This window comes from Limulus polyphemus, unplaced genomic scaffold, assembly GCF_000517525.1.
Source record: "Limulus polyphemus unplaced genomic scaffold, Limulus_polyphemus-2.1.2 Scaffold4073, whole genome shotgun sequence".
NCBI lineage: Eukaryota > Metazoa > Arthropoda > Merostomata > Xiphosura > Limulidae > Limulus > Limulus polyphemus.
The window spans coordinates 93810-105341 of record NW_013669683.1 but is presented as its reverse complement, the minus strand read 5'-3'; the positions used below and the strand labels follow the sequence as shown (position 1 = coordinate 105341).

Here is an 11532-nt window from a genome sequence, read left to right as displayed (position 1 = left end):
AGGTGACTGGGGTTTTGGAGATTAGATTAGTAGATATTCTCTGGAAAGTAAGTTTTGTTAAGAGATGACTGGGGTTTTGGAAAATATTCAATATAGTCATTCCAATGTATTAATGTATAAAATTCTTAAAACTTTGAATTACATATTGCTTGAAAACCTTTACAGAGAATTACTGTACTAATATTTGTAATAATAACTACAAGTCTTTACGTTTCAAATATCTAAAATACAATTATGCATAAACGAAGGTGGAGTGGTATCTTGAATAACAACACAAGTTTTTAAATTATTTAATTACTGATACTCATTAAAATTCATCTTTTCTTAGACAGTTTCCTGCCAGCAAGTTGAGCTTCAGAAGAAACGGACAACAACCTTGCAGCATATGTTATCCAATAACAATCTTAGTAAGAAAAAAATTTTCTTTCCATTGACATCTAAATTATCATTATGTGCTACATATTCAAATTTTCAGAAAAATTTAATTCAACAACTAATGAAGTGATAAAAAATATTTACCGGCATAAGCAAGGAATGCTGAAGACAAAACAACATCTCCTATGATAGTAGCCATCTGGTTCTTAAAGGTTTCACTAGTGGCTTCCCATCGTTCTTTCTCTGAGCTCAAACTTCTCAACAAGGCAATGCTGCGATCAACCTTAGAGAATTAACCAAAGTATTAGTTTAACAAAGCAATGCCACAATCAACCTTAGAGAATTAACCAAAGCATTAGTTTAACAAAGCAATGCTATGGTCAACCTTAGAGAATTAACCAAAGTATTAGTTTAACAAAGCAATGCTATGGTCAACCTTAGAGAATTAACCAAAGTATTAGTTTAACAAGGCAATGCTGCAATCAACCTTAGAGAATTAACCAAAGTATTAGTTTAACAAAGCAATGCTATGGTCAACCTTAGAGAATTAACCATAGCATTAATTATTTTTGGTGTACATAAATTCAGAAAGGACACCTTGGAGAAATTTCACAATATAAACTTCAAAAAATTATAACAGTTGTACTTTTTTTTGTAGTTTAACTAAACATTATCACCTGTTTGAAGTAGAAAATGCAAAAAGTTCCGAGACGGTCTCACATGACAACTTCTTAACTGAAATTCACACTTGTACAAAATATAAGCAGGTTAAAAGTGCTTACCTTAGCCTGCACTGAAGCAAGGTCAGACTTGATAGCTTGTGCTTGGCTTACAAGGCTAGCATACTCCTCTTTGTATGATGCAATACTTTTCTCCAGCTGAGCAATGATGTCATTCATCTCCTTCGCTTTCTGTTTGTTTTCATCGGCTTCTGATTCCAGGCTCTTGAGCTCATTACGTAATGGTTCTACCCGCTTCAGCATGTCGGCATAGCTAATCTGGAGAAAGAAGAGAACCATAATCAAGAAGAGACAATCACACAGAACGGTGTACAAAGATATAACATTTTAACAAAAGAGAGAAATACACTTTCCAAGTAATACATGGTATATTCATCCTCTATTGTGTGGATCAGTCTTTCTACTAGCAGTTACTGGAATTTACACATTACTCGTCTGAAGATATATGTATAGATAACCCAATCTCTTTTATTAACACAAACATAATCAACGTACTTAGAAGCAGAGTAATTTTGCACAAACACACACATAACATTAATATATTAGTGAATAAATTGATTTTTAATGGATTTAATAAGATAACCAAGTATTTTAAATTATTCTGTAATAAATATACAAAAATATGTATATAAATGTAAAAATAGTAGTATAAACGAAATCATAATAAACACAATAAGTAATCATTTTTAATTTTTGTAGGGGAAATTATTGGAATTACTTATTTGAACTGTATCTTGTATAGGTGTACTAATGCAGACGTATAACTTTCCCTATAAACCACCTGCTCTTATGTAATTCTTATAGAATTGACAGTAACATGAATGGATGGAGGATGGGAGCTATACTAACAATTTAGGTTGGGCCTGTATAGTAATATCTTAACATCATGGTATGGTATGTATGACATCATTATTTGGGGGGGGGGGGGCAACTTCAAGGACAGTTTTACTGTCTCCCCCATTGCATAACTACCCACCTTATGGTATGTATGTTTTTTTTTTCATTTTCTATTTAATATTACAATTAATCATATATATGTACATACTAGCAAAAGTACCCAGCTTCACTCAGGTTATTAGGTTGATTTATTCTAGAAGCCTGTCAGTGTGTGTGCATTCTGAACCCATTTTAATATTCAAGTATATATACTTTTGTTGCTCCTTTACGGGATGTGGCCTGTTTATAAAGGTAACCTTACCTCTGACTTGTTCTCCAATTTTAAACTTAAATAATAAAAACAAACAATAAAAAACAAAGCTCTTTAATGAATGGAGCCTCTAAATTAGAAAACAATTTTTTTTTTCAATTTTGTAGTTTATACATTTCATTTTTAACTTTTAGCACACAGCCTATAACACCAATATTAGGTTATACTTTTATTGCTAATCAACATGATAAAGCCATTTTTGGAAAGCATTGTTAACAAAACCCACTGCCTTTTCTATATATTAGAAGTTATTATACAAGGACCCACTTCTTTTCTATGTGGTTTGTCGCTAGCTTGTCTTATTAAAAAGATGCACATGCATGCACACACATGGATAAGTAATAATACCCAGGTGCACAACCTGAGGGTCCACTTAGTATAGGTGCATAATTTCAGGTTTCTTGGTTCTTTCCTCTTGGAGTTATGGTGGCCACATTTCTTTTCTATGTGATTATTTTGCATAAAAAGATGCGTACGTGGATGCTTGCATGCACGTAGATAAGTAATACCTAGGTGCACACCCTCAGGGTCCACTTAGCATGGGTGTAAAATTTCAAGTTTCTAGGTTCTTTCCTCTTGGAGTTATGGAGGTCACGGACCCATAGACACACCCTTCTATTATTATAGTTATGTAGCAATGAGTCATACCCCTATCTATACATGTGGAGAACATTAGTTTCTTTAAACATAAAATATACAGTATTAACAACAACTTATAAAGCCATATCCATGCACATAAAACAATGGTTCCATAAATATACATATATATATATATATATATATATTGATCACATTTATCCAACAAGAACCCTACTCTTTCATCATGCATACTTATATAGATACACTCACATATAACAAATACAACCCTGTTTTGTGACACTGTATCTAACAAGTGCATTACTGTTCCATCATATATACACACAAGTATAAAGCAACTAACCTGTAAAGTACTGTTTTCATACAGGCATGTAAATATAGACATATCTACCTCAGATTCATTATATTACTTATTGAAACACACACACATACATCCTACATAGACATTTACTTTTATTCTTGCAAGTTTACAATGAAAATAAATATATTAAAAAATATTTCCTGCAACAACAAATTGATTTTGCTTCTTTCTTACTTGAGCTATAGCCCATTTGACCATTGGTCCACAGGCCAAACTGGCACGATTGACTTTCTCAAAGTTGTAGTCTGGATTGTTCAGGTATCTCGTTTTCATTTTGTTCCGTATGTCATCCCTGAAACAAAGCCAGGAAAATCATTCTAGTAGGTACAGCTCTAATGTTAAGTCAGCATAAAATTATCAATAATGAAATTTTTATGCTACTTTTTCAAGACACAACTGTAAAGTTATGTGGTATTTCACGTGAACTTTGACGGATCAAGTAGTTCATTTAAACTACCCCTCCTAAAAGTATTCCGTTATTCACATTATGTTCCAGTTATATAATCTTTACACAAACTTTTCCATAAAAAATTTCCTAGTTTCTAAAATTTCTAGATCTTCAGAAATTTTATAATTATGAGCCTACCTTGTATAAACTTAGCGTAGATCTTTAACTTTCCTGTGAAGAATGTTAATCCATTATAACAAAGTTGCTGAAATAGATGAGTATAACATTATATACATATTAATTATTTTAACGTTCAAATAATATGTATTTTATGGAAATCACTGATGTAACAAAAACAATTTTGAATATTTGCAAGCTAGATTATCTGTTTCTTAGAATCCAATGAGTAAAATTAATCATATTTTGTGGCATAAATTTAAAGATTAATTTTCATTTACATATTTCTCCTAAAAATTTTTACATTTAATAACACTATTTAAAAAATTCCAGAAATTTTTAATATTGTTCAAATTATACTTTTACACAAAAATTACCACAAATTATAAAAAACTTCAATATTCAAAATGTTACTATATTCCTTATTCAAATCAAGATAGCCAACATGATTCAGAATGTTCAAAACATCTTTACTAAACACAGTAATGAAAGAATAGTCTAATATTCTGTTATATATTTTCTAAAAAAAAGTTACGATAATGCAATATCTTCCATAAATGACATGCATTGATATTTGTACTTTTTACGTTTCTACTTTAATCATGTCCATACCATTGCAAACTATTTTGTACATGCACATCATTGACAATTTATGTGCATTCACAAGAAAACGTTATATACATAATTTTTAAAAAAAACAAAAAACAACAACAAAGTACAGCTTCTGAATAAGGATATAAAACAAATGTTTAGCCAAGACTGTGCTGACACAGGAAACGTCCCAGTGCTGAAAAGCAGAAGAAACAATAGAATCAACCTTACGAGAGATTTTCACAGGCAAAGTTGACAATGGTAGGGATGAAGTTGTCACGAATGATGACTGCACGAATAGCCTTCCAGTCAGGGGCTGGTTCCCCAAGCAGAAGGCAGATAGACTCCAAAGCCATCTTGACGGGTGGCGGAGGGTTGGCCATTGATCGAACCTCCACCAAATGTTGCCGCTTGATTCCTTTGACCGCTGTACATGGGACAAAGTACATTCTAGTACACTTCAACATTTTATGTTGTTATCTGACCCATGGTACTAAATAATAAGTAACAAAAGTTTGTATTCAACAAAGAGAGAATGAGAAACTCTAAATAATTATTTTATTGTTTAGCTCGAAGATAATTTTAAATTTCAAATCGGTCCAATCCACTAACAAGGTGATTCCATTATTGAATGAAAACTTACTCTCTCTCTCTCTTTCTTTAATAAAAACTTTTCAATAAAAAAAAAAGGGCTAGCTTAAATAGACAAGAATGATGGAGGTTTATGCAGCTATGATACCAGACTGTCTTGAATTCTGTGTGCAATTTCACCTTTCGTGTTATCATGGAAAGGTTCCAGAATACTTTTAAATCTTTAATGTGAAATGGTTTATTGTTTAATTTATGGTTTGGGAAATTCTGATTGCAACTCTCATACGATGCAATCGAATAAACACTGAATTTATCTTTTCAGAAAGAGAGATTTCATAAGTCAAATCAATGATGTGTATATTGTAAATTCCAACAGTAAGCCAGACAAGCCAACGTAACTTGCCGAGAGAAGCTCAAAATTTGTGTTAAATAATTCTCGTATAATGGTAGAACCGAATAATCAAAACAGTGTCAATATCATTTTCTACACAAAACATCCACCAGCTGCAAAATATGAACGATTTACAGCTTCTACAATCTTACGTGATATCATCGGTGGAGAAGTTGACAATGGTGTTGATAAAGTTCTCACGTATAATCACTGAGCGGATGGCCTTCCAGTCAGATGCTGCCTCACCCAACAACAAACAAATGGATTCTAGAGCAAGTTTTACTGGTGGTGGGGGATTGGCCATTGACCTGACCTCTACCAAGTGTTGCTTCTTGATTGACTTGACAGCTGAGCAAATAACACATAGCACAGCCAAACTCAGAAACATCAAGCCTCATAAAAATGTTCTCATTATGCAGAACCAAATTAAAATGCAAAAGTAAACACAACTGCCATAACTAAAAAGAAACAAATTCAACTGAATGATACTTAACGTAAAAGAAATTAAAATATCTGTACAATAGAACACAAAAAATAATGAAGATAGTTCCAAGCACAAAACTGACCCCCTTTGTTCTTTTCTGTAAAATGTGTTTCCAATAATAAACGGGTTAGCTCAACATCTGGTTCTGACAGCCTAAATTTGAAGAAATAAAGCTATCAGGGTTTCAATTAGATGCCAAGAGCCAGGTAAAGTAATGACCCCCTCCCTTCCAAATATATTCTTTTGACTTAACAATCACATTGATTGTAGCATTTTAGAGTAAAAAAAATAAAAAATGGGCTCAATCCTTTCTCTATTTCAAGTTTGAACCTTTTTTTCATAAATATAGAATGGTACAGAGGATAGATTGCCAATTTTTCACTTAAGGTATTATTATTAAATACACAGGTTACCATTTCTTTGAGATCAGTCTGAACACTTTACACATTCTTTCAGTAGTGTACTTTTCATAAGAATTGATACAGACCAAATAAATACGTTTGTTAGTTATAAAGAGGCTACTATCACTTGAAGCCTTAATTCTTTGTGCTGTACCGAGAGTTTTTCATGGTATAACTCATTATTTCTGAAAGTCTACTGGATTGATAAAACTTTATTTGCTCCTTACATCACATCAATGAAAATATTTTTTGTGTTTCAGCTATTCACTGAAAGAAATTTATGCTATTTAAATCAAATGACTTTGTAAGCTAGAAAATCTGAATTGCCTTAAAGATTGTTAAGGCAATCTGCTCTTAAGAGCGGAATACAGACCCTCAAAGATGGCTGCAATCAAGGGTTTTCAATTCAATGAAGCAAGCTAGAAATTAAAGGTTCACTTGTTCAGGAAAACAGGTTATGTTTTATAAATTAACCTTTCCCCTCTGAGATTTACTTTGACCTATCACAAAAAACTATTTGTAGATCAATTGACACTTTCTTACTAACTGCAGACTACCAACTCACTTCCTTAATTTCATTTTGACGCATTTAAGTTTTGAAAGAAAATGCACTATGACAATACAGAAGCTAGTGTCCATCAAAATTCTCAAGACATTAATTTTTCAGTCCTTTCTAGACGTGACTTAACTAACTTTCATAAAGCACTAACTACCACTACTAAAAACTTTGCAAAAAAATAAAATAATAATAATTTTTTGAGGACGATCACATGACAACCAACAAGTAGGGATGGGTCGGAGTAAAAAGGTTCTTCCACTCTAGAGCTCGAGAGATGTCATTTCACAAAAATTTTTAATGTCAGAAAAACATTTAGGTTCAATATATCTTATATAAAATGATAAAAACCCTATAAACCAAGCATTTTTGAAAGGTGGCCCTTTCTTCTTCAAGGGTAAACTGAAGAAGAAAAGTCCACCTTTTGAAAGCACTTGGGTTAGAGGGTTTTCATCATTTTATAACGTGTTTAATAATATTTCAAATTCAAGTATAAACAAATATTTTGTTCACTTAAAGATTTCTTTTTCAATCAACAATATCAAAATAAATCCAGAGACATTTAGCAACAAATCAGTTCAATATTTTTTATAATACTAATAATAGGATACTTATATTATTTAGAAAAAGCATCGAAGAAAGGTAAAGGATTTAAACATTAAAAAGGTTTTTGAAAACAATACAAAGTTTGTAAAAAAAAATCCTCTAAAAAATTTTTTATCCTGTTATATTGTGATCTGTGTCAACACAAAATGAAATAAATCAGAATATTATACTGAACAAACACACAAAGATAAATCAGGAAATAAAAAAAAAACAGCTTGTTTAATCTGTTCACATTATTTGAAATAAAATTATACAGGCCTGAATGAGTGGATTAAGTTCATTCTAACAAATCAAATATTATACTTGAGAATGTTTGTAGAACTAAAAATAAATTTATTATTAAATAGACAGAAAATTATATAATTAGTGAAGCAGATCAAGTCGACGAGCGACTCAGAAGATTACTAAACATGCTTCTTTTTTTACAATGTTTGATTCATTTTGATATAATTACTCATATGGGATGTAGAGACTAGAATGTATATTACAGAAAATAATACTTTTTTTATATCACAAAGTAAATTTACAGGGTTTTTACAAATTGAAGACAATTAAATCCAAGGTTAATGCACATAATATATGTTTTACATGTTAAACTGTACAAAAAGCTGTGTAAATATTCTTTGCTTCTTTCTGGCTCCGAGATTTATGTATTTTATAAACTGATTTAATGTCAATAGTTTGTCACCTTCGGAATATACACAAGATTTATAATAATTTTTATGTGTATTTTTGCTCATATTACATTAGCGGTTGAAAGTTATATTGAAAATAAGCACTAGCAGACAAAAGAAGTTATGTTTTGAGAAAACTAAATATTAAAAGCCTTTACACAATGTTTCATTTGCATGAAGCCTACAAAGTCAGTGAAATATACAGGTGATTCTTTGATTACAGGGTTTAACTGATTCCTAGTATGGCACTGCTATGGGAGGCATACTTATCTTAGATGTTTAGGTTTCGTAGCATAAAAAGTACTTCATATTTTGAGAAAAAAAAAATCACATCATCAAAACAAGATTAAAATATTAATCCAAGCATCATGCGTGTTATCTTAAATTAATCATGATAAACATCTTAGAAACAACACGATGTCTTGAGTATAAATATTGTTATTAAAGTAACTTCTTTCCTCGGCCACTAAGCTGACACATCATCCTAAACATTAATTTGTGGTGGGGTGCAAGAGATTAAATACTTCTTAAGTAATAAAGTTATTAATAAAAATTATCTACACAGACAAAGATCAGAGTGTCAGTCAGTAATAAATGACATAATGGAGAACTTTTGTTTTTGTTTCTAACCTTTACTCAATGCTATAAAGACCAAGTAATCTGAATTACGAGTAAGTCACGTAACGAGGATTTTAGAATGAACATCAACACGAAATTAAACTTGTGTAACTTGTGATAGTGTTTGTTTTTAACCATATCCCATTTTATGTAAATCATATGTCTATTAATAAAAACTATAAATCATATCTCAAAAGCATACATTTCTTTTTTTATAAATTAAACAAAAAATTAAGTTTCTTTTTTCTGTTTACAAACATAAAGCAAGTTTTCCTTAATGTAAAAGAAATCCACCCAACAGTTTACGGAGTACAACTTATTTGTGGATGAGCTGCATAGGTTAGGTTTAGCATCTTAAAGGTTATCCATGACACTGAACTGACTAGTAAGAACGTTAAGTGCATATGATTTACATCTCAGTGATACCAAATATCTTTTGAAAAAAAGTGAACAAAGATACAATGGAGTATTTCATTAGTCAAGAATAATTATTATTTAGATAATTCATTCTTTCTAGTAGTTATTTGCTCTGAAGGCAAACCTAGAAATAAAATATGTCATTATTTATATATGCAACAGTTTAGATTCAACAATAACAAGCTTACGACAATACCTTGCTGGGCTTCAATAACAGCTGGCTCCACTTGTGCTAGGTCCTCCATGACACTAGCCCGTTTCTCTTTGATTACAGCTTCTTGTTTCTGGAAAACAATGATCAGATCTATACTAACGACTTCCATACGATTTGGTGTTTAAGAAAGAAATTAAGAAAAATTTAATTAATCAAACGTTTGTCAAAACCTAAAAACGATTGATTCATTAACAAAATCCCTTAAAAAAATACCCATACATACATGTGTCTATCAAACACGGCAGCATAAACAAGAGCTAAGTTTTCTTTGTGTTCCTCCTTATATTTTTTAAGTTGCTACAAGTTTAACAGAATGAAATGTAAACCTCTAGAAGCATGTGAAGTTACAGTCTGACATTTACAGTACAGTAATAATGCAGTCCTTAAATCCAGTAACTAATAAAACAGTAAAGGTTTAATAGACCTTTCATAGAAATTATTCAAGAAGAACTAATTATCTAGAAAGTTTTAAATTAGATTCATATCCTTTGTAAGTATCTAACATATTAAAATCTTCAGATAGCCCTGTGAAATTAAAAAAAAACACTTCTGTAAAGTACAACCATTAAAGCATAATTTTAACCTCATAATGTTTTATCTGTAACAGAAGTTTGAAGATCTTGCTAATATTCAATGGATTATCTTGGTTTGTATAGTACAATATCAGTAGCCAAATGGGAACCAATAATTGTGATCAGTATTTTTGTATAAATTTGATAAATTCACTTGCTAGATATCCTTAAATTAGCAGTGAAAGACTAGAGAGAAAGCAGCTAGTCACCACCAACTCGTGGGCTACTCTTTTACCAACGAATAGTGGGATGCTTGGTGAGATAGGGATTTGAGCCCACAGATTAAGAGTCAAGCACCCTATTTAGGAAGTGTAATGATGTTGTAATACATTACCCTTAGAGCATCTTGAATCTCGTGAGATTGCATTTTCTTCTTCTCAGCTTCTTGCTGATCTTTCAACTATAGGTGAAAAATCATACAACGTTAAGAAGAAAACAAAAACAACAATGACAACAACAGAGCAATGTGGGTTTTACATCGTTAAGAAAAAACAAAACGACAACAACAACAACATAGCAATGTGGGTTTTACATCGTTAAGAAAAAACAAAACAACAACAACAGAGCAATGTGGGTTTTACATCGTTAAGAAAAAACAGAACAACGACAACAACATAGCAATGTGGGTTTTACATTGTTAAGAAAAAACAAAAATTACAACAACAACAACAGAGCAATGTAGGTTTTACATCGTTAAGAAAAAAAAACAACGACAACAACATAGCAATGTGGGTTTTACACTGTTAAGAAATACAAACAAAAACAACAACGACAAAAGAGCAATGTAGGTTTTGTCAAAAAATATTCATTCACTATTTAATATAAAGAACATAAAATATTCACCTGTCATAAATATGCAATATTTTGCATATGGACTTTCAAGTTTGTTTTGATGTAGAGAAACCTGTTCATATCCTATACCTCATCAGTTTGTAACAATTAACTTTCACATAAAAAAGTGGAGTAAAATCTTATTTCTTATAATTAGGTTTTATTAAAGTCGAAAAAACAAAACAAAAGACAGTCTGTGCATTTCTCAACAAAGAATTGTTCTACAAATACACAAAATAATTTTTTACTTTAAAGTCTTTTTTCACCAAAAGAGAACTCAGTTCTATTATTATTAGATTTGATATTGAAACAAATAAGCCACAGTATATAAAAAATATTCTACTAAAAAATAACCTTCAGTTCAATATCGGGTTCTTAGGTTAATAAGAAGTTTCATGATTTAACATACAGACCAAGAGTCACTACACATTTTCCAAATAATTACCATTTCCTTCAGTTTAGCATTAGCAGCCTGGTTCTTGGCTTCCAGTTCTTGACTTTTCAGAGCTAGAGATTTCTGTAGTTCTTCCACTTGTTCAACAGTTTCTCGGATCTTTTGGAGACCGACATTGAGATGCAACTGTTGTTCCTCTAACTCTGAACGTTTCTCGTTGAAAAGTTTCACCTGAATAAATAAAATGATGCTCAAAAATGTCACAAATAATTAAAACAAGTACACTAAAGATATCAAACTTGTTGGATACGACAACTTACTAAATGAATAAATTATCTTCAGGTTAA

At 31.1% G+C, this 11532-nt stretch overlaps 1 protein-coding gene across 1 annotated transcript in view; it reads right to left on the bottom strand.

The window, feature by feature from the left end:
• Window positions 1-493: 493 nt before the first annotated feature.
• The window catches only part of LOC106470540 (dynein heavy chain, cytoplasmic-like), an 83678-nt gene continuing 72639 nt past the window's right edge, over window positions 494-11532 (bottom strand). The window contains exons 52-58 of the mRNA XM_022399145.1: window positions 11237-11416; window positions 10295-10360; window positions 9371-9458; window positions 4668-4863; window positions 3455-3572; window positions 1158-1373; window positions 494-658 (exon numbers count right to left, since the gene is read on the bottom strand). Of these exons, the coding sequence (XP_022254853.1) occupies window positions 494-658; window positions 1158-1373; window positions 3455-3572; window positions 4668-4863; window positions 9371-9458; window positions 10295-10360; window positions 11237-11416 (1029 nt within the window). The remainder of the gene's footprint in view (window positions 659-1157; window positions 1374-3454; window positions 3573-4667; window positions 4864-9370; window positions 9459-10294; window positions 10361-11236; window positions 11417-11532) is intronic.